We start from the raw sequence: 25,055 nt of genomic DNA, 5'->3' as shown, positions 1-25,055 counted from the left end.
TACACGATTAGTTCTGTACAACAGCTGACAATGCTTGTAACTATTTACATCTTGAAAAACTTTTTCATCTCAAGACTTTCACTGCTAGTTCACCAAACTATTTCTAAGATGTAAAATTTTAAATTGCATGATATGAATGTAGCGGATAATTATTCCATTCAAGGGAAAGGGTGGGGGGGGGGGACTATCAGTTTGAAAATTAAAAAAAAAACTGTCTTCTTCTATCAAGAAAGTCTAACATAGACTGAATCATACCCTACTTTAGACTTTTGAAACCCAATACATGCTTAACCTTTCCAGTGGTGACTTATTCTGTTCATGGGGAAAAAAAGCAAGGTTATAAAGCTATTACCAAATCAAAGCAGAACTCTGTAGTTTGATTTAAATTTCAACACAGTCAATATACCGGTATAATTATTGCAGCTATATGTTCTGTATATGCTTTATTTGGAGGTTATCAGTTTTAAGTTCGTTTATTAACCAAGCTTTTGAAAAATGTGACCGTGTTAAAATTCTACGACTTTTGGTCTCAATTTTTAATGGAGAAAAAGGCACCCCGGTTCAATGATTAACGTTGTAAAAGTGATTCAAATCATGTCAACATTCTTTGTTATACGCCTGGACTGTTTTGTAAGTAATAATGAATGATACTTTCCCATACAAAATAAGTTTTGTTTTTCTGTATTTTATAAGCTTCTCGAAGATAGTAATACATATGTTCAAGGTTATGAATGGACTATATATACGTTTTATGAAGAGGCTTAAGAACTGATGGCTTATAAATCAGAATAGTTTTTGATTAAGTGCTTGTGCAATATATATATATATATATATATATATATATATATATATATATATATATATATATATATATATATATATATATATATATATAAGGATAAAGTTGTATTCCTCTCCAATTTTATAGAGATATGTAAAAAATAAATAAAAATAAGAGTCAATAATCTGATAATCCTGCTATAGCGACCTTGCTTTATCAACTGGAATAATAAAAGTGGACTACAAGGTTTTAATAGTCCTTTTGGGTTCATAATTAGGTGTAATTTCATAGAATATACATAGTATCTTAATAAAACATACTTAGGTAGATTGACTCTTTTATAACTATTTTCCCCTTTCAACTTAAACACGAGAGAGAGAGAGAGAGGGGGGGGGGGGGCTTGTGTACAAGGTGTGCTTCTACCAATATACAGGTAGGTAAAGATCTATTGTTTCTTTAGAGACAAAAAAACCGTTCAATTCACACAGAAAACACAAGAAACTAACATGTGTATACGGTGCCGTGTATACACTTGTATCAATAGAGCAACGATCACTGGTTATCTTTGGACATGTAGCCCCAACCCGATTCGCCCAAAATACATGTGTATAATAGTAAAGAAAATAATGAATAACTTATATTGTTATTAGTGCATGATTTGTGATAAAATGAGATAAAAATGCATTAATCTGTATCCGTACATCTTCAGATTGTGGTCCTGTTTTCCTATTCACAAAACACAGAGTGTAACCGTTTAAGACATAGTGAAGTGGATGATATTGTAAGTCGTATGAAAAACATTCGCACAAATTATATACATTGAAGAATCAATAATAATTACGAATGCATGCATTATTCTTTACTTTTTAATCAAAACCTTTCATGACCTACGATTAATTATGGTCAGTATGGTTGATTAAAATTGTCGGGAAGACATTTTACAATCATTATGTTCAAAGACAACAGATCTGCATAGATTATTGTGTTCATTTATGACTCGGAAAAATTTTACTCAAATATGAAAGCAACACCACGTTTAGATGTCGAACACGCATTTAGAATGTTAATTTTTCACGCTTACCAACTCGCTACAGTTTTCTCTATATTTTTATTAAAAAATACATGTACTAGAACAGGTTCAACTACATTTATGAGTATTTTTCCTCTTGTTGTTTGAATTGTTTTTTCCGTTAATGAGGAGAGAAAGAAAGAGAGGGCAGTGGATGGAAAAGACGGAGAAAGAAAGAGGAAGTGAAAGAAGGAAGGGAAGGAGACAAAGAAAGAGGGAGAGAGAAAGAGATGCTAGAAATCAGCTTGATTTTTTGCTTTAACACGCAAACAACTATATAAGGAATAAGGAATCATTCTTTGAGTATTATGAGATGATAATTTTGGTCGAGGCGTGATCAAATCCAATAAAGCCCCGACCGAAATATTCAAAGAATGATTCCTTAGGATATATTTAGAGTACGAGTTTCCTATTTTATCAGAGATACAGGGCGTGGCTTAAGGCGAGAGCGACAGCTCGAGCCGGGCCCGCCCTGTATCTCTGATAAAATAGGAAACGAGTATTCTAAATGACTTGTGACACAACTTGGTTACTTTTACTATAGGATTTGTTTGTGCTGTATCTGTGATACAGAACACTTTTGGGCGTTTCTTATGCAAATGAGGCAAAAGTGTTCTGTATCTGAGAAACATCACTGATAAAACATCGGTACTCTTTGGATTGCTGCCAACCTTAAGAAGAAAAAAAAACATGAATAAATTGATCAAACTTTAATGTTGCTGTTTGGCAAAAACCATAATCCTGAAGAAAAACCCCAAACATTTCATGCAATTTTTTAAATTTAATTTCCAATGCTGAAATTGAAGTTGCACTTGGCAAACACAGCTTTGTTTGAATTTGTAAGATTCTGCAAAATGTTTTCACATGGAATATTTTCAGATTTAATTTTCTTTCCTGGGGGATCGGTATCACACGCTGGTTCGTTCATAGGTGGATCCAAGATCTTAGACACATCCATTTCGATTTGTTCACTGCTTCTCTTGTACTTTCTTACACTTTTCTCGCACCTATGACCAGTGCGTCGCATTATTTCCTGCTCAGATACTCCATTCATATACAACTGAGTAGCACACGTACGTTTTCCACTATGATTAGTGAAGTTTCCTTTTAATCCACCCTTTTGAGTTATGGTTTTCATGAACGACTTCAGTTTATTTACTCCAACCACCTGCTGTCCGAAGCGAATCTGCTCTTCATCTGTAGGAGGCAATGGCCGTCTATAAAACGCACCGGTATTTCCTAATGATCCCAGATACAGCTCGAAGTAATCAACCAAGCACCAGTCCCCTTCAATTAAGAAAAAACATGATTCGATTAACTGTAAACTCTAAAAATGTTATTTTCGGTTAACTAAGCTCTATATGCTCGGATTCAAAATTTTTTTTAGGAAGGTCCAACGGTTATTCAAGTTTGCCGGGGGTGGGTGGGTGGGGGATTGGGGAGCGATGCATATTTATGGTAGTTTTATAATAAATTTTTTTAAGAAATTTGAATATTGCAAGGGGGAGGGTTTCGGGACCCTTCAGACTCCTCCTCTAGATTCGCGCATGCTCTAAATATGTTATTTTATCACCATTCAAAAGTGCATTTATTGGCTTACCTGGCGATGAATGAAGTCTCAGGTTCTTTGACTGCACATTCAGATGCCCTAGGCCGCCTTTGTAGGTCTTTGTGGCCCTTCCTGTGAACTGAATAAATCGCCCAGCGCTGTCCTCTCCGATCTTGAACTGCTCACACTGCAAGTCGTGGTGTTCGTCGTATCCTCTTAGTCCAAAGACGTTGCATGCGTAAAAGAAAACCGTGTGTTGCTCAAATGCGGCGTTTTCACATTCTAACGTCTCGTATACTTGCGATAGGGTAATGCCATCTATTTCGTTGACCAGAAATTCGTCAATCGGCGCCAGTTCGGCGAGCAAATCAAAATCAAACTTTAGATCAAATTCTCCGTCTATCCTGTTCAAAGTTTCGGCGCATTATGTCAAAATTAAAGTCTGATAGCATGATCAGCTAAATAAAACATATCTGATTGGTCATTTGATTGCGTGATCTGTGGAATGATAATTTATGATTGGTCATTTTATAAGGGAGAGTGTTATAACCTTTTTTCTTATATTTGAGGTCGAGTCACAAGAAGGATTTAGATATAGATATTATAAATACGCACTGTTCTAATGATGGACGCAATATATTGATTAAATAAATGTAAAAATAGGCGAAACTGATCTAACTTTGGTCAATATTTACGCTCCTAATAATGAATCACACCGAATTCAATTTTTTTAAGAATGAAAACATTTATTAATAATAGCTCGAATAATATATCAAATACTGTCTATCTTGTGTGGTGACTTCAACTGTAAGCTTAATAGTACTACTGATAAGAGTTCAAAACTTTTGAAAGAAATTATTAAACAAATGAAATGTTTAGATCTATTGGAAGAAAAAAATGAACACTCCGATGGATTTACTTGGTGTGATGCAAATAACACACCAAGAAGTAGAATTGATATTGTATATTTGAGAGAAAACTTATCTCTAAAAACTAATAATTTAGCATTGCAAAAAATTCCCGGCACCCATTATAACGGCAATAGAATGTCCGATCACAAATCATACAATTTGATCTTAATTTTTTTGATAATAAAAAGTGGTCATTGGAAGCTTAATACGTCTTATCTAGAAAAAAAAATACAAAGAGCAAATTTCTGAAATCATAAAAAAAATTCCAATACGCATGAAACATTTATACAAAAATGGGATTTTTTGAAGGAGGAGGTTAAAAAATTCTCTATAATTTTCTCCGTTAAACAATTAAACAGATTTAAAAAGAAATTATTAGATATAGAAAAAGAAATTGACTATATAGAATCTTTGCCATGATTAGGAAAAGAAACTTAGACACTCAGCTAAACGAACTTTTTGATAGAAAATCGAAAGGTGCTCAGATAAGATGGATTAATGAAGGTGAAGGGAACACCAACTATTTTTTAGGTCCAGAGAAAAAAAATCACAAAACATAATTTACGAACTACAGAATGAAAAACAGGAAAACTTAACAATAGATGACAAAATTTTAGGTCAAATGTGTTATTTCTATAAAAATTTATACGATACAAAAAATGTAAATGACTTAGATTTACGTTTCTAACGTAAAACATTAGACATTGGAATCTAGTCATATTAAAACTCTTTCTGCTACAGCTAAAGACAATTGTTATAAATTTCCAACCTTAGATGAATGTAAAAATACAGTAATGAGTATGAAAAGTAATAAAGATCCCGGGTTTGACGGATTGCCAGCAGAATCTATACTACTACTAGTATATTAAAATAATATACTCGAATTTTGGGTCTTTAATACTGAGAAATCGGAAGAGCACTGTCTTTTGTTTTATACATTTTAAACATCATTGGTACTTGAAGATTACCAATTTGTTTTTATTATTTCACAATGAAGCTTCGCTTATTAATAATCAACGAAATCTTGCGCATGCGCATTACATTCACGCTAAATCACGTAAGGCCCTTTCGTTTATGTTTCCACGATATCACATTTGCATGGATAAACTCAGAAACGATATTATAAATACATGTAAATTTTCATTAACAATTTGCTATATATTCCGTTCATCAAAGAAAATACGGGAGATAACTCTGACTCAGTGCGTTTAATATGAAAAATTCTGAGAGTTCTGATCGAATTGTCAACATGGTGTGCAAATTTGATGTATATTTTACGTAAATGCCCGACATAATATGTCAACCCGTGCACGCATGGGTCAAAGTCTAGTATATAGAATATATATAGGCCAGCTATAAAACACTGGCGAAATCTCGGACGACGGGTAGCCACTTAAAACTCCTTTAAAATCAACAAGATTTGCATATTTCGCTTGAAACCGCGTCATTTTAGCTTGTTTTGACGCAAGGAATAGATAGCTACGCCCTACTGAAAGTCCAAGGTCTTGTTAAAATGGTTCTATTGTTCCAAGCATACACTGTGCAGAAAATTAAAGTTTTCAGGAAGGAGTTATAATGTAAAATAGTCCACGGACGACAAACGACCAACAGCAATAGGTTACCGATAGTCTCGAGTGGCCTTAAAAATATACCTGTTCATTAAAATACCAAATTTATCACCCCCTACCCCCCCCCCCCCCCCCCCAAAAAAAAAACCCAAAAAACTTTTAATCCCTGTCCTATGGGCAGTAAATTTCACAAATTGAAAAGAAAACATTGGTTGATCTCCCACGTCTGTAAAGTACAGAAAAAAATCTAATAGATTGTTATACATTTGATAGAGTTTCACTAAGTGGTCAGATGGCCTTACCCAAGGGCCTGAATCCCTGAGTCAGGGGTCATGAATTTCATATTTTTAGCAGAGGACTTCATTGACATAATAACAATGCGTTCAGGTTTTCTCAACTATATATGGGAATAAAGAAGAGGGTTATCTAAGATTTAATACATTTTAAAATTTACTATATAAGTGGTAGTATTGGCCCCACCCTTGAGCCTGAATCCCCGACTCAGGGGCCATGAAGTTTTACAGTCAGGGACCATAAATTTCACCATTTTGGCATCATAACCAAGCGTTTACTTTTTCATTCAAACACATATGGGAGAGAAGATTTTTTAAAAGATTTAATACATTTTCCCAATATGGCCATATACGGTCAGAGTGACTCAGATGACCTATTAAACTGAGGAACCTTTTTATAAAATTCTGATACCTAGCCTCTCTCTCTCTCTCTCTCTCTCTCTCTCTCTCTCTCTCTCTCTCTCTCTCTCTCTCATGCTAAAAAACACGACTTTTGCTGTTCTTATGTTGAGATATCTCGAATATCTCATTTAGATGTCTTTTTTGTTATTTTTATGTCTTATTTGAAATGTCAGAGGATCAACAGAGGAACATGTTTTTTTTTTAAAATATGGATTTCCGCTTTGCAATTGCAATAAGGTGTTTAATATCAACTTTTGTAAGTAAGAGTTTAGGGTTTTAAAATTCTTCAAGATTGTATATTATCATTTCAAAATTCTACGGAAGACATATTCGTTGCTCGCAACGAGATCGCATCAAGTTACATTATTTCTATTATTGGTTTTGATCGTAAAATATTTTAGTTATAAAAGTAGGACCCATTGCATGTTCATGTATTGTATCCCCAAAAGAGCGTGAAATTAGTGTAATTTAAAAAGAGGAAGTAGTAAAACTTAATTGTTATTAAGTTTTATCCTACGATTTAACAAAAATGTGACAAACGCCTGGAATTCATTGCAAACGAGTGTCCGTCTCGTGAAATATTCTTTAAATAAGGTATTTTTGTCTGACGGTATTGATTTTCATCTAATGACCTTATTATCTTTTTTAGGGGGGGAAGAAAAATGCATGCCTTGACAATTGTAAGAAAATTAATGATACACGTATACGTGGGTGTAGAAGACGGAAAAAAATTACCGGGAGGTGGTTCAACTTTTGCCTTTCTTCACATAAATAATTTCTTTATAAGAAAGTGAATCCCCTTAAATTCTATGCTAATACAGCCGAAAGAAAAGGGCTCTTTAATAATTTTGCATACGTTTGATTTCTTATCTTACTAAATTTTAAACTATTTAATTTCTTTGTACACTTCCCTTCTTTGATTATAACCAAGGCAAAGGTCCGAAAAAATAATTTCCAAAAAACAAAAAATGGTATGGATAGGTAGCAAAAAAATTTATAAATTTTCACCATACCCGATTGAAGCTAGACTGGAACAACACAGCATTTGACCTCAGAATCAAATTTTCAATTAATCTTGAAAAAATTTCCGAGATAAACTATTCTCCTAAATTATCAGAAATCAATAAAATAATGAATCAATGGAAACATAGAAAGCTAACACCGATAGGGAGACTTAAATAATAAAATCATAAATCATACCAAAATTAAATCACTTAATATTAAGTCTACCCAATCAAGATCAAAAAATTGGAAAGTGATTTGTACCACTTCTTTGGGGATGCAACATGCTTAAAATAAAGAAAAACACTATAATACAAGATTATAAATATGGAGGGCTAAAATGATTGATTACCCAGCAATTATCATTGCCCTAAAATCCAGCTGGATTAAAAGATTAATTAATTCAAATGCAAAATGGGTAACACTTTTTGAAACAACCTTAGAAATTAAAAGATCAGATTTATGGAAAAGAGAATTAGATTTTACTTTTGAAATGATCAGAAAAATACCAAATTTATTTTGGAAAGAAGTGTTACTTAGCTGGCCAAAAGTAATAAAATCAACAAGTAAGAAAACTGAAAAACAATTTATTAATGAACCTTAGAAATTAAGAGATCAGATTTATGGAAAAGAGAATTAGATTTTACTTTTGAAATGATTAGAAAAATACCAAATTTATTTTGGAAAGAAGTGTTACTTAGCTGGGCAAAAGTAATAAAATGGGACAACCCAAACATTCTGAGATGAAATTCCTCAGTATTTTCAAAAAATTATTTCAGAGTTGGGTTTACGCTAATTAGTGATCTGTTTGACTGTAATGGGAATTTTCTATGCTTAGAAATATTAAATGACATGAAAGTGAATACAAATTTTATTGAATATGCAGGTTTTAAAAAAAGCAATAAAAAACACATAGATAATACAGATATGAGCAAAGAACATGGACCTAAAATTCCAAACTCTATTTATCTTTTTTATAGGGATACAAAAGGATGTAATGAAATATATAACATTTTACTTGAAAATAGAAAAGAACCGATAACATCATAAATTAGTTTGAGAGATCTTGGAGAAAATTTCACCGATTTAGAATGGAATAGAATCTACTGTCTCTGCTTTAAAGCGGTTCAAGAAAGTAAACTCAACTGGCTTCAAAATCAAATACATAGAATTATACCTACAAATTATTATCTGCACAAGTTGAAATTAATTGATTCTTCCTTATATAGCTTCCGTAAGACAAATATTGAAACAATTGATCATCTTTTTTATGAATGTTTTATGGAAAAGAACTATGGTGTGATATTGATGAATGGTTTTTAAATGAATTTGATATTTCCATAGTTTTTGATACGAAATCTGTTTTATTTGGTAAATTTCTAAAACCAAGCATCTATAAAATGTATAATTTAATATCAATGGTTATTAAATGGTATATTTTTGCAACCGAATATAACGAAAAGCCATACATAAGTTTTGAATTAGTAAAACATATAATAAAAAATGGGATTCTGCTTGAAAAAATATATGTTATTGAAAAAATGTAGATACTCAGATTATGAAAACCACTGGCAAACAATATGTGAGAAATTATAACAAGTTTTATGACATCTGTGATTGCTTAAACTATTCTTTTTTTTAAAATCTATATTGACTTGTGAACATATATATTGATACATGTACCCCCCCCTTTTCTATTGTATTTTTTCTATCTTCTTCTTTATCTCCCTTTTTCTCTTTTCATTTACTGCTATTATTTATTTTTTTTGCAAGAAAAACACGTTTTCACACTATACAGATAATCCATTTTCTTTAGATTAATAAGATATTACAATATGCAGAATCTTGAAATGTATGTAATATGTCTGAAATATATATGTATGTGGATTTATGTGTAAACAAAAATAAAAATAAAAATTTTTTTTTACTATCAACCGAATGTATTCCAGGTACACTCTGTGTTGGATATTTGCGAAATCACTTCGGGTAAGTACGCCTTTTAACTGGTAAGTACGCCTTTTAAACGAATGACCAAATTATACTACTTATTTTTAATACTCAAAATTTTAAAAAGATATAAATGATATTATACCCCGGTTTAATATTAGGTGGACCTTTTCTTATACGGGTTGGACCCTTTCAATTATGTTAACATTAAAGGTCCGGCTGGACTATTTAATTATACGACACTGGTCGACCGAGTCTAGCGAGCGGCTGATGTAAATATTGCTTCTCACCAAATATGAAAATCGATGGTATCTAAGACATAATTTGATTGTAATCACATTTATGTATTGTTATTGTGATATAAAACATTTTATTACCTATTCAAAGGGATTTTGTTGTTTTATTACATATGAAATATTTGCGTCTTTTTTTAACTGCCGGTCAATAGACTGCGATCTATTAGGCCGCTGGTCAATAGACTGCGATCTATTGGGCCGCTGGTCAATAGACTGCGATCTATTGGACCGCCGGTCAATAGACTGCGATCTATTGGACCGGCAACGTATTTCAGGACGCGGGTATGTTAATGTTACATCATTTTGATAGTTCTCATGGAATGTATATTCCTTTACATAGACGCTGTTTTAGTACTTGGTGAAACCAAATTCAATGTTATCAAAATGGAATATCAAATAATCAATAGTTTTAAAGCCTCATATAAGGTAAAAGATAACTACATGTATTTAAAATCTAATGGGTTGAAGATTCCCCCTTCTTTGTGTAAACTAATATTAAATTGAGATGTTGTAATGCATGCAACAGGTGTTGTGCATGTAAAAGATGAAAAAAATCTTAGTATATTGCATAATGGTACAAAAACCATCTGTAATATGCAAATTGTAAACCCCGAAAACTAAAAAAGGAATTAGGTAATAAAACAATTATTTAACGCTTGAACACAGTCAATAGACCAGAATTTTTTCCCTTGGTACAGGGAACAGCTCAGTATGATCTATTGCCCGAGGCCCGTTGGCCTCGGGCAATAGATCATACTGAGCTCTTCCCTGCACCTCGGGAAAAAATATTCTGGTCTATTGACTGCTAAAGCATTAAATAATTGTATAATATAATTTGAGTCTGACAATAATGCAACTGACGAGTGTTTGACTTAAAAATTTTACCTTCCAAAAGGGGCTTGATTTCATAGTTGTTCTTCTCCACTGAAACGAATAAGAAAAATCAATGCAATATAACAAATAATTTTGGATCAAAAATATTGCTTGGCAATGTTCGAGAAATCGTAAGCAGAAACTTCGAATTTCAATCCGAATCAATTATGACAATTATGACAGTACTTCACAACATCAACTCAGTAATAACTTAAAGTATCGAACTGTTGACTCTCAGGTGAAAGAGACCTCTTCTTTAAAAATCATATCAAAACAAGAAAAGCATTAAACTATCTGTAGCTGTTCTCAAGGAATATTTAAGCAACAAATAGCCTTTTCATTATGAAGCATAATATTTTTTCCCACTTAGTTAAAAAATGACTGATTAATTTCTTTTACTAAATGATTTCTCGAGATTATTTGAAATGGTGAGGAATGACCCCAAGTGAACTTTTGATTTGAACATATTTTAATTTGTGTGTGTGTGTGTGTGTTTTTATATATATATATATATATATATATATATATATATATATATATATATATATATATATATATATATATATATATCGCATAGCCCCCTAACTCCGTCACTACCCTAACTCCGTCACTTTCGGGAAACTCCTCGCCGTTTGAAATCAAGTACGATTATGACGTCATATTTTACATGTCAAAAATCTTTAATCAAATGTCAACAATTTGCAACGGTTAAATTTAAGAATGTGTCAAAAAATAAGAGAATTAAACCTTGTTCATTTTATGCACCATTAATTTAGTGAAATCAGCTAAAACCTTTTCACAGGTGCACTAAAATATCGATATTTCTGACTTGCGGGCCCATTCGATCATTTACGGTGGTCAGCCATTTTTAGAGAGGTCAAGATGAAACATTTTACATGTAATACATATTTGATTTAGGTTATTAATACATTTTTTTCAGTCCGCAATAGCCTTTATGCACTACTCTTGATGATAACGTCAAATCGCTCATGCCGATACTTTTGCCTTATACAGGGTATAGATATATCCGGTATATCGTTATTTAGAATGTGCTACATTTCTAAAAAAGTAATAAATAAATAATATAATAAGTAATATATTCATTAATGATATAAAATATTTGAAATATGTAAGGACCTAAATCAAACGGCATCCATACATTCTGAAAAGGCCTTTGTGAATGCTGTTACATGGACCCGTTTTTTATTCTGGCGATCATTTCATTTCGATGAAATTAAATACAATTTAAATTGTATGCACCATTTTTACTTATTATAACTTGGCCTAGATACAAATTGAGTTTTAACTAAATTTTTAATGTGTCTTCATTCCCTGCCATATCATAGAGCATGTGGGTGACGGAGTTAGGTTCATAAGATATAATAGGCACGCGTGATAAACGTCGTATTCAGAGGGCTCATTTGAATACAAATAAAAATATTTTTATTAATAATTTTATAAATTATATTGCTTCAAATTATATTTAGTGATTGCAAATGATAAAAACCACAAAAAATAATTTACAGAGAAACGCGAAAGGTTTTCTGCTTATGGTGACGGAGTTTGGGTACTCGGGGATATATATATATATATATATACATGTATGATATGAGTTAAAGGCCCCCATAATTCACCATTTTTTTAGTGTTTCGGGTACAGTAAAATGTTATGTTACAATTTAGAAGAGTTGATATAAAATTTATTTTTCACATATTTGTTTGATTTATTTGCACTCACTTGCAGTATATGACGTCAGAAGTGACGCTATTTCTATAATTCAATCAAAATCAGTCGTAATTGACATTTTTCTCATCTTTTTACGAATGGGAAATATAGAGCGCATGCTTGAACCAGGACATTTTTTTTGTCACTTATTAGTCTTGGCTAGATACATCTCTGATTAAAATATTTTGTTGGTTCAAGCATGCACTTTAGTTTCCTGAAAGAAAAGCTTCTTGAAAACAAGCTTTTTTATGCTAAAATGCAAAAATGGCGGGAAAAGGTTGTCTTTACAATGCCGTATTTCTAAACTGTGGGCACTTGAATCAACATGAACATTAAGTTAAAACATCACATATATATCTGTACAAAGAAAACAAAGAATTACAGTAAAATAATGATATTCCTTTTAGGGGGCCATTTTAGGCCCATACTATATATAGTCCTTTATGTAAAAGAGACATTGGAGATGAATTTCACTATATTTTGTGTTGCACTGTGTTGAAAAATGAAAGAGAAAAGTATATACCAAAATGTTATCATTTTATATCAAATATTGTTAAATTTAACAAGCTTTTTTTCTCAAGCAATGTGAGCTTATTGAGCAAGTTATGTAAATTTATAAGTATTGTTAACGAGAAGGCTATTGATTCCTATTTATTTATCTACATAAAAAAATTGTACATTTATACTTCAAATATATATTTCGTAGAGAACCATTATAATTTTTTTTCTCTACTCACACATATAGTGTATATTGTGTATATGTTTGTAATATTCTCAACGTTGTAAATTACTACAAAAGAGATAAAACAAACTGTTCAACGGTATGTACATGTATGCAAGAAAGTAGAGAATACATTTTGTATCAAGGATTTAAGCTGTGTTCTAAAGTAAGCATTAGAGCTACTTTTAAGTAAAGTATATCCTGATGACTACTTTGACATATACTAACGAAAATTCTTGCATTAATTACCTTGTTTGACGTTATGGGCTCGATTTCCGTTTCTATTTCTCTCTGAAAATGAATATTTTTCCAAATAATCTAATAAAAAATTGGTTTGCAATTTTCAGAATAAATGAGAAAAAGTTAATTTATATATTTTATACACACCTGGACATAATACAGGGCCAATGCGTTTAACCAAATATACCACTAATAAAAGTATTACGGTGGTTAAAACACAGGTAATCAATGCAACAAGACCAGGATGAAGAGAGGTGTCTGCATTGGTCTGATTGCTTGCCAGAGTGCTGTTCGGTAAAATATGATTATAATTCAGTTACAAATTGTATGTCGCTAATAACATTATTTCAACTTTTTTAGTCGATAATCCATTCGTGTTTGTGTTAAGTGTCTGTTTTAAATAAACAAATTTTTATTTTGTGTTAGCATCGGTCTACTAGTAGAGTCAAAGGCAGTTATATTGAATGTGATAAACGATAATCCATTCGTATGTGTGTTAAGTATCTGTTTTAAATAGAAAAAAATGTGTTTTGTGTTAGCATTGGTCTAATAGTAGAGTCAAATGCAGTCATATTGAATGTGATAAACGAAACACCAACAACATCGTACATACTTTGTTGAATTTTTCAAAACGGTGCAGCCAGGCTCCTCGTTGAAACATTGTTCAGAAAAATTCAAATCTAGACAAGCTGGAACTTAATAGATAAATGATAAATAAAAAACCGATTTTTTTTTTCAAATTATTAGATGTGGCAAAGTTAATCTACTATTGAAGTGCTTATCATTTATTTTTGAAAAACTAAAATAATGATTTACTTTTCATGTAATTGGAAAAACCAATAAAATAAAATACAATGACCATGCATTTTTAAAAATATGACATGACGAAATTTTATTAAAAAATAGATAGTGAAAAGAATGAAATAAGGATACTTTTACTACTGATAAAAAAAACAAATTTTAAACAAAAAAATCATTTTAATTGCATTTTTTCCTTATGTATTTTATCAATTTTCTGAACTCTACCCATTTATACGTATTACAAAAATATAACTTTGACCTCAAACCGCGTGCACTGGTCAACTCTTACTTCTATTGTCCGTATTCCATTAGTAAACAAGAGGCTCGTGGACCACATCGCTCACCTGAGCATTAAATCAGCTTAAAGGAGTCATATACAAAATATCTTAACAATGTCGTACAATATTAGATCCTGTATGAAAAAAATCAGTTATCATGTTGTTAATTTTGTATTTACTGCCCCCCTGTAAATTCAAAATTCACAACATGACACCTACATCAAACTTTGAACCTCTTGTGAAGTTCAAGAATTGTCCAGGGCCCACAGTCTAAACAATTTTAAAGAATAAACAATATGTTTAAATGTTAACATATAAGTAAAACCATACATAATAACATTTGTGTTTTTGTGAATAATTTAATTGTTTTCTTTTGTAAAATTGGACCCCCACCCCATGTGGCTAAACCCTACTCCTGAAGAATATGATTTTGACAAATTTTAATCAATGCCATCTGAACTGACTTATGTTAAGGCTTTTCTAGACAATGTGTGTTTTAGAAGATTTTCACTATATATTACTATTTAAAAATTTGACACCCCTCCAATTGTGGCACCATCCTGCCCCCGGGATCATGATTTGAACAAAATTGAATCTTCCCTACCTGATGATGCTTCCACACAAGTTGCAGCTTTTCAGCCCGATCAGTTCAGAGAAGAAAATTTTTAACGATTTACTCTATACATTCCTATGTAAAAATTCAATCCCCATTGTGGCCCCACCTTACCACTAAGGATCATGATTTGAACAAACTTATTTACACTACCTGAGGATGTTTCCACACAAGTTTCAGCTTTCCTGACAGATCATTTTCAGAGAAGAAGATTTTTATTGATTTATTCTATGTAATCCTATGTAAAAATTTGACCTCCCATTGTGGCCTTACCCTACCTCTAGAGATCATGATTTGAACAAACTTGAATCTTAACTACCTGAGGATGCTTCCACACAACTTTCAGCCTTTCTGTCTGAATTGTTTATGAGAAGATTTTTGAAAAATACCAACAACTCTTCAATGATTTTTAATTATCTCCCCTTGAAAGAAGGTGTGACCCTTCCTTTTGAGAAACTTGAATTCCCTTTACCTAAGGATGCATTATGCTAAGTTTGGTTGAAATCGGCGCAATGGTTCTTGAGAAGAAGTCGAAAATGTAAAATGTAAAAAGTTTACGGACAGACAGACAGACGGACGCCCGACAAAAAGTTATCAGAAAAGCTCACTTGAGCTTTCAGCTCAGGTGAGCTAAAAATAAGATAGCTCAATGGTCAATTTATGAGATATGCGGTCCAAAATCGCAAAACTGCTTCAGTATAGTACTTACATATGTACTTTTACTCTTACATGTAAAAACTTGTTTGCTATGTATACTTATAGTCGGGACATCTTTTGACGAAGTTCGTGCAGTCGACTTTGTTAAGATAACCCATTCCACCTAATTCCAAACAATTACCTAGTATTTCTTTTTTTTAAATCAGAAAAAGATCACGGGAAGATAGTATACTTACATTTGTAAACTTGTTCGCTCAAGTACGTGTAGTCTGGGCATCCTTTGACGAAGTTCGTGCAGTCGACTTGGTTTAGATACCCTATTCCACCTAATTCCCAGCAATTGCCTGGTATCGGTTAATATTTAAAGAAGAATATATTACTTTGTCAAATAGAAGCATTTTTAGAATCGAAATAGCATACCATTTATATAAATTGACAAATTGCTTTGAATGACTCACCTTTCTCGGTCTTCAAACTAGCTCTGTCGTAACAAAACTCTACAAAATGGGTCCTCTCGGCGTTAGGGATACAGTAATAATGGTTAAACGGCTTGTCGCCTCCAACACTACAGTTCATCCTCAGGGACGCCGACGTCCATGCCGACTCCGTCCGTGGACAGGTAAACGTTTGGTAGACATTCAACCCTTCTCTGTATCCGGGTACCTGCCAAAATACTGGATAATATTAACATATTAGTATTACAAAAGCGGAAAGGTTTTCACAAGTGTCAACCGAACGATCAACGCTGCACTGGAAGTTTGGGAAAGCCAATCTTAATCAACCAAAAGCCATGCAAACTAAATGAAAGTCTACGGCATTTATTCAAATCACGACCAATCGCCCATAGTGAGTACCACTTTAAAGACAATTTACTTGCAAAAGTAACCAAAAAAATTAGAGTACTACTTATGATAGATATAACGCCTTGTCCCTACCATAGACATTTAAATCGAAAAGAAATTGATACATGTCCGAAACCCATACTATGTCTTTAATCAATTCCAATTTATTTTGATAAAATTAACATATAAATTAAAATGTCTAATATTTCAAGTCAATTTATTTCAAGTCAATTAATATTTGTTAACGGTTTTCTGTTAACCTTAAGACGCCACTCTTTACAATATCTAGAAAAAACATTGAGTAAGTGTTAAAAATCTTCTGGATTTTCTGACAATAAGATGGTATCATCTGCATACAATAAGACAAAAAGGTTTAAATAAAGATTAAGATCTTTCTTAATGTTATCAGACAAGCGTGACAACCCTCTGACATTGTTTATATAAAGATACTCCTCAAGATCATTTAAATATAGTGAAAATAAAAAAGGCGATAAATTTTCCCCTTGTCGTACTCCAACTGTACATTCAAAAAATTCCGAACTTAATCCATTAACCAGAACTTTTGACTTAATACCTTTGTACATATTAGTAATAATTTTAAAACATTTTCCATCAATATTGTTTGATAATACCTTGTTCCATAAACCAATGTGCCAAACAGAGTCAAATGCTTTCTCAAAATCTATAAACGCACAATATAATTTCATCTTATGCAATTTGAAGAGTTCAATAAGAGAATACAATGAAAAAATATGATCTATTGTACTATAACCCCTACGAAAACCTGCTTGGTTCTCTAAAATGAGTTGAACATTGTCAGCATATTTGTTTAACCTTTCATTAATGATAGCAGTGAATAATTTTCCAAGACAGCTCAAGAGTGTAATTGGTCTATAATTTTATTCTTATAAACAGGTATAATGTTACCACTAACCCACTGTGTGGGTATAACACCAGAATCAAATAATTTGTTAAACAATACAGTATATAAATTCAACATACAATCTTGGGTACTTTTGATATATTCATTAAAAATTCTATCATCACCACAAGCTTTGTTATTTTTCAACATATTGATACCCTTAAATATTTCTTCACAAGTTATTGGTTGGTTAATGTCATTAAATACATTGTTATTTGACTCTTCTTGTTCATTATAGTTCTTGTTACAACAATCCTGATAAAAAGTAAAAAGGTCATATAAATTTGCATTACATCTTTTCTTATCTGTGTTTGTATTCAAAATTTTCCAATATTCTCTAGGATTATTTGTTCTTAAACTAAAAAGTTTTTTTTTCATTTCTACTCTATGCGTTACATTTGCATTTTTCAACCTTTTTTATACAATTTTTCTTTTTCATACAAGTCACTTTAAAAAATATCTCCACCAAATTTTTTGTACAACCTTTTCGCTTTTCTATAATTCTGTCGAGCATTCTTACAATCCCGAGTAAACCATGGTTTCTTATATTTGACATTGAATGTTTCACTTGTATTTGTAAGAACTGGCTTTCTACCGAATACATTTTTGGCACTTTCGACCAGTACATCACTAATCTTTTCAACAATATTATCAATAAATTCAAGTGATATGTTTTCAAGCATAGGATGTACTTCAACTTTTTCGGGATTCCATTGTTTAGCAATTTCTTGTGTTGGCTTTTGTTGATATATGGATTCAGTGCTGTGCTGTCTTTCAAGTGCCAATACTATCTCTATAGGGTTATGAACATCAGATAAAAATGAGGAAAAAGGTAATATTCTCACATTGTGTACATATCTTAAAAACTCAGTGTTTGAAATACAATAATCTACGACACTTGATTGTTTACATGTAAACTCACCATTTTGGTCACCCATGGATCTACCATTAAGTATTATAATATTACAATGTTTACAAATATCAATAAGTTTTTTTCCATAGTAGTTAACAATGTTATCTTTAGATTTCCTTTCTATGGAAAAACCATATTTTTCAATTGCTTCTAGGTCTATTTGATCAACAGCCCAATCAAAATTACTGTTATTGTCAGCACTGTTACAAAAATGTGATAGAGAATCATCAACATCAATAAAATCTCTCAATGTGGATACTCTACTATTAAAGTCACCTAATAAACATATACAATCATTTTCTTTGGACAAGTTAAAAATTTCATTCTCAATATCGTCAAAAATTTCAACTGATGAAAATCTGGAGTTTGATGGCGGTATATAAACAGTTCCCATCAAAATATGTTTCTTAATACTAAATGTTTTACCTTCTATTCTAATCCATAATATATTGTCACTTGCGTTAATATGTATTACGGTGCGACCGTTGGGGCGAGCGCAGCATGTGATTAGATAAAATAATTAATTATGATAAAACAATAAAAATAAAAGTAGCGACGTAAAGTAAATAAATTTGAATGCAGAATAAAATAAGCATGCCTATTTTTTCCAGTAAATTTTCATCACTCATAATTCATAAGATTTTGTTATCTATTTATATATAGAATTTATCTTGGATAAATTTAAATGTTGTTGAATAATAAAGATTTTAACATAATGTACATTACAGTTTATTTCCTCTTTTCTTGCAGCAGACATTTTTCTTAAACTTACATGAAAAATTGACTTATCACAGAGTCCCCCCCCCCGTTTAATTAAAAAAAAATCAAATTTACGTATGAAAAAACTTGCTGATCATATAATGAAAATGGATCCCCCGGGAGCATGTAATAAATGGAAGTGAAAATAAAGATACTATTGTCTGAGTATTGAGCAGCTAAAGAGCTAAAGGCATACTACGCACTCCCAATTCTTCACCCGGATTAGAATTTTCCTGAATTTGAGAATTTTTTTCTTTTTGCTTGCGAAGAATTTTTGAATGATGTTGCCACGCCCCCTTTTAAAAAAACATTTCTGGAAATAACCGTAAATATAGTGAATAAAATAATTGTGAGCATTCATCCAAATGAGAGCAAGTTATAGTTGTTTCCTATCTTTGAAGAAATGTCCCTATTCGTTAGCTCTGCAAGATTTTGAGAAGATTTTGGTATTTATATTTTAGCAGTTTTACAATAACTACTTAGAGTAATTTCCCCTTATTGTGACGTCAAAGTTCACGTCGGTCAAGTGTCGTCTGTCTCTTTGAAAACATCCTAAAAAAAAATAACTCCGCGAAATATACTGTTTTGTTTACTTAAAAGCATTATGTTCTTGAAATTACATAATTTATCTGTTTCTCAAAAGTTTTACTTTGATTCTTGCGAGATGGTATCCAGTCTAGTGAGATCGTCCGACATTGAGGAATTGCATTGTGGGTCGAAATTTACTGACTCCGAAAAATTCTGTCGGATCAATGTGTAAGAAATCCATTGTGACGTCACTCGAAAGGACAATAACTCTGTTAGTCTTGTGTAATGGAATTTGCGTTGTGTCGGCAGTATATTTACAATGCATGTACATAGTCTTTTATCTTGTTCTCGTGAGAGTGTGAAATGGGAAACCATAATTACAGGGAACTACTGGGACGATTAAAACAAAGCATTACTGGTCCGATTTACTGACACCAAAAAAATCCGTTGAATGAATGTGCAAATAATCCGAATTTTCTATTCACACACGCCTTGCCGGTAGAGCTTGCTTCGCGCCGGCGCTGCGCTATTAATAATGCTACAGAATTTGGATAAAGAATCTCTAATACCGAGCGCAGCGAGAGGCGGGCGAAGCCCGCCTCGCGAAGCGAGGATTAATGGTAACACGTATATATAAGAAAATCAGTGAAAAATGAAAGTTGAATCAGGGGTACTAAGGCAAAAAAAAATTTCTTCCAGCCCTGGGCGCCGCCATATTGGCAGCCATTTTGTTTTTAAAAAGTTAGTTCGATCATTGATTGACTGGTACTTATCGATGTGTATTGTCCCTAAACTCGATGAAAATTTTTCAGTGTCAATAAAAGGTAATTTGAAATAAAAGAGGACACTAGATAAGTTCCAATAGTGCTTCAATCAAGAAACACGACTAGTTCTATGTATGTCTTATCAAATTATCAGATGGAAAATAAAAACAAAAACATCAAGGAACTGATCTTTTCGATACGGAATAAAGTATTCAATTTTATTACCCCGGCATTTATATGAATCAAATTGATAAACAACGAAAGAAGAAATTAAAAAAAAGTTCGGAATAACGTAACTCTCTTCGACTATTTCCGAAGACAAAACGTCTGAAATATGACGTCATAATGTAGACTCAGCACGCGACATTTAGTTAAACTTTGGCTAATGATTTGAGTAGGCAACCAGGCGGATCCTACTGTGTGTGTTTTAAATAGATTTTATCACACAAAAATCAAACTGCATTGTGTTAAATCTGCGCTCGGTCCAACGGTCACACCGTTTACATATTATAGACTACAATACCACCAGACTTCCGAAATGACAGATTTGATCTATGTTTGCTGAATACACTGAAATTTGGGATATCAATATTGTCAGCTTTATCTGTTTTTGTCTCTGTGAGGCAGATTATATCATATTTGCTAATAACATCAACAAACTCAGGATTTTGGAGCTTAGAAGCTAGACCGCAAACATTGATAGAAACAATCCTCGCATAAGAAGTGTCGGAAGATGTGAGAGAGTTACATTCGGTGGTTTCGTTTTCGTTGTTTACATTCCCGCTCGGTTGCTCTCTTTGGTATCCCTAACGGCGCGTGGTCGCAAAACGGGTTTCATGTCGATTTGCGCTGCGCGTTGCGGATTGGCGTGGTCCGTATGCGGTATCCGGGTGAGTGCGCTGTGTTGACGCTGGGTTGTGGATCGAGGAAAGGGGGATTTCTGTCCCATTCACGAAAAGTTTATCTGCAATCAGCACAGCCTTTTTTCCGAGACTTTTTGCTTGTTTTTAATGAGGGTATAACAGTTTTCTGCGGTCGTTGATTTCCTTTTGGAACTGTTCATTAATTCCAAAAGGTTTTCCAACAAGTTTGGATGGAGCAGCTTTTCTGACCTTTTCTCTCTCTTTGAATAAGACGAATTTCGCTATAATTGGCCGGTGACGTCCGGCCTGCACTCTTTTCCCCAGTCTATGCACTCGTTGGAATTGTGGCTCTTCCGTTATGCCCATTTCTGATTTTAAGAATTCTCTTAAGACCCCCTCTGTGTTTTCCTCTTGCGTTTCGACGATTCCCTCAAAGATAAGATTATCTCTCATCGAACGTGTTTGAAGGTCTAAGTGGCGTTCGTTTAAATTCTCGAATTCCGATTTCACACGGCTCAACTCTTTGAGGATGTTTTCGTTAATATTTGTTATTTCACAGACAGATTTTTTAACAGCCAATACTTCTTTTGTTTGATCTTCATACTGCTTGTTAATAAATAACACACTTTCTTCGACTCCGTTGACCTTGGCCTTCATGTCTTTCAATTCTGTGTTTACGTTTCGGACATTCCTTTCCAGTTCACTGAGTCTGTGTTCAATAAGGTCCAGTTTATTTAGCTTTGTTGAAACTTGCTCTATGTTCCTTGGCATGACTCTCAGAGCTTCCATGATATATATATATATATATATATATATATATATATATATATATATATATATATATATATACCCTAGAATTAAATTGTTTGGATTGTTTGGTTAATTAGCAACGGTAAAATACCAGTACTAATAAATTGAAAGAGTCAATACGCGCGCTATTTTTATTCGGAGTACCGTACAAATCTTCTTCACATTAAAATTCAGCCTTTACATTTGAGTGCGAAATAAGTTATCCCGGGGAATAGTGTGCCTATATTATTTTTAAAAAAAAAACGTATACATAGCGTAAGCAAACCCGTCTTACGCCTGATATACGTCGTATAAAGATAATACTGAAAAAAAAAATAATCAGTTTGCGCACATGGTGTAAAAACAGGATCATAATATTAAACATACATGTACAATGTATATCTAAAAATACAAATTTACTTTTTTTTTCATCGTCATATTTAGCTTCCCCCTCGACTGAAGAATGAATTAAAAAAGTACATGTAGAAGTATTTAAAAGTAAAATCTTTTAGTATTTGCCTTACTTTCGAGCGCAACATCATGGAGGATAACAATGTCCTTTGAAACAAACTTCAACAATGCTGAATGTAGAAGCCCCGTCCCAACAGTTTTTATTTAAATGTTACAATGAAGCGCATTGAAGTGGTAAAAATGTTCGTTTGAAAGGAATATTCTAAACTTTGTATCGAACGTCAATTGTTACATAAGACACACCCATTTCTTTTGAAACGAGGAAAACAGTATTCGTCACAATGCTTTTGGAACCGCCCCTCTTCTACATAAGCAGGAATTTCACACACTATACACATAAACAAAAACACAAACTTTCTTTCTTTCTTTCTTTCCAACTATGTTCAGAAACAATGATATTGTTCAAAATAAGAATATTTTTAGTAACTTTGTGTTTTGAACTTTTTGTTAGATGTACTGTATTGCAAATAAAGAAAAGTGTTTTTTACAACATATATGCACATGTTTCAGTTTTTCGTTTTAGAGGGGTAAGCTACGTTCTTCGTCTTCTTCGATCTTCTGCATTTGTTGCTGTGTTCGCAGCTTGTTTAGGGGACTGGGATATGCACGGGCATGGAAAACATATACGGAGAAAATATTGAGATTCAGCTTGTGTCCACATTTCCAGGGTCCGCAGCCCTGCTTATGTTGTTTAGAAGATGAGCGGTTCAGAAAGCATTGTTACGAATACTGTTTTTCTCGTTATAAAATAAATAGGCGTGTCCTATCTAAAAATTGACGTTCGATACAAAGTTTAGAATATTCCATTCAAACGAACATTTTTACCACTTCAATGCGCTTCATTGTATCTTTAAATTATTGATCCAGTAGTCCGTCGAAAAAAACGTGAACGATCTGGAGATCTAGGTAACAGGTGCCGTTTACCTATTATATTGCACCTACTTTAATCGAAGTTCATTTCTGTCTGGGTTTGTGCCATCTCATAAAATGTGTTTGTAACTATTTAAGTTTATTTAAGTTTATATGAGCAATCCGATGAAATCGCATGCGTGTTCAATATTTTACAAGGGTTCAGATAAGGACATATACAGTTTTCTCTTTAGGGAGATGGACAGAAGAAAACAACGTTAAGGCAAAAAAGCGTTTCCCTTTCAGTAATAAAATTTTGAAGTTTTGATATCAAAAGTAAAAACAATGATTAATAAACACTTACATAGCAAATACATGTATTGTTGACCAATTTTAATTCGCAAATAACGTTACAACATGGTTTGTTTATGTGGCGACCTTTCATTCATTTCCCTCATATGAGGATTATTTCAGAACATACAATTATACATACATGCAACACATATAATTATAAGACAAAGCATAAGTATTTACATATATACAAATAATAATTTAAAAAAAAGTGGGGCAGGTCCTACACGGGGGACGAGGCACACACGTACACAGGTTATGCTGCTAACATTCTGTCAGGTTGAGCTTTGAGGAAACATAAGTATTATCAAAGTGGCTTGAACCACAACTTGAGGTTGTGGACTGAAGAATAGAGCAGCTAGCAGTAGGGCTGGTTCAATTCTAAATCGGCTTAATTTTTTTTATTATTAATAATGTCTTTCTAAACGGCAATTATTTGGAAATCCTACAAGATAAAACTCTTCATGCAACATCGTTTTTTCTCTCTTTAGCTTCTACATGAACTAGAAAACTGACCAGTCAGGAAGGGCCCCGCTATGACAATTAATATACAGAAGTGAAAAAAACTTTGAATTCCATCCTCTTTATATTAACAATGATGAAAAATAAGTGCCCGGCATAAGATGTAAAGAAACGCAATATATAGGATCTCATGATTTGTAGTTGGATATGATTTTCATCCAATAATTAAAGTGTTAAACTGAGGGGTAAAAATATAAGGGTGCAGCTCATGGAATGAGAGTTTAATTTGATTACATTTAAAAAAAAATGAAAATTATAAGTAACAACTGTATTTTTAAAATTTCAAGATAATTCCTGAATGTCCAAAACCTCTAAATAGTAACCTTGTATCTGCATAAAACAGGGATAACCTCATGTCTTATAAAAAAAAAAAACTAAATTAAATGTGTATTTAAAAAAGATTTAAACAGGTGTTTTATAAAATGCAAGCCTTCAGTGAATGCAAATACATTGTATCACCCAGGGTTGACCTCAACTTCAAAACAAACATCAGTTGCAGACAAAGGTGTTCATTAATCTTCATATGACAGATAGAGATAAGCCTATAAATTTTCTGCAGCAGGCAAGATAATTAATCCCAGGGGATTAATTGTTCTGCTCTCTCATCCTTTTCTTCTAAATTTACAATAAATTTTTTTTTTTCAGAAATGACAGAATGGGGTTATTATCTGATTACCTGTTAAAATTAACAGCATTAAGGCAGAAAAAAATCAAATAAATAATTAAAAAATAAAATAGTGAAAAGGGATATCTTAA

The 25,055-nt window shown here is 32.5% G+C and overlaps 1 protein-coding gene across 1 annotated transcript; it reads right to left on the bottom strand.

Annotated features, from left to right (window-relative positions):
* Positions 1-2,631: 2,631 nt before the first annotated feature.
* LOC117689769 (uncharacterized) lies at positions 2,632-22,739 on the bottom strand. The gene is made up of 9 exons (XM_066070015.1): positions 22,631-22,739; positions 16,185-16,389; positions 15,963-16,070; positions 13,991-14,072; positions 13,525-13,664; positions 13,387-13,428; positions 10,704-10,742; positions 3,451-3,825; positions 2,632-3,137 (listed from the first exon to the last, which is right to left on the bottom strand). The coding sequence occupies exons 1-9, from the start codon at positions 22,646-22,648 to the stop codon at positions 2,632-2,634; spliced, it is 1,515 nt and encodes a 504-aa protein (XP_065926087.1). The 5' UTR covers positions 22,649-22,739.
* Between the last annotated feature and the right edge of the window lie 2,316 nt (positions 22,740-25,055).

The sequence above is a fragment of the Magallana gigas genome, chromosome 8 (genome assembly GCF_963853765.1).
Source record: "Magallana gigas chromosome 8, xbMagGiga1.1, whole genome shotgun sequence".
Classification (NCBI taxonomy): Eukaryota; Metazoa; Mollusca; class Bivalvia; order Ostreida; family Ostreidae; genus Magallana; species Magallana gigas.
This window is presented reverse-complemented; position numbering and strand designations above follow the sequence as displayed.

What these genes read in the sequence shown, in the direction of transcription:
- LOC117689769 (XM_066070015.1), bottom strand. An exon ending in GTTTTGAAAAATTCAACAAA is followed by an intron (nt 13,665 to 13,990) that starts GTATGTACGATG and finishes TTTACCGAACAG; the next exon opens with CACTCTGGCAAGCAATCAGA. An exon ending in TGGCCCTGTATTATGTCCAG is followed by an intron (nt 13,429 to 13,524) that starts GTGTGTATAAAA and finishes ATTCATTTTCAG; the next exon opens with AGAGAAATAGAAACGGAAAT.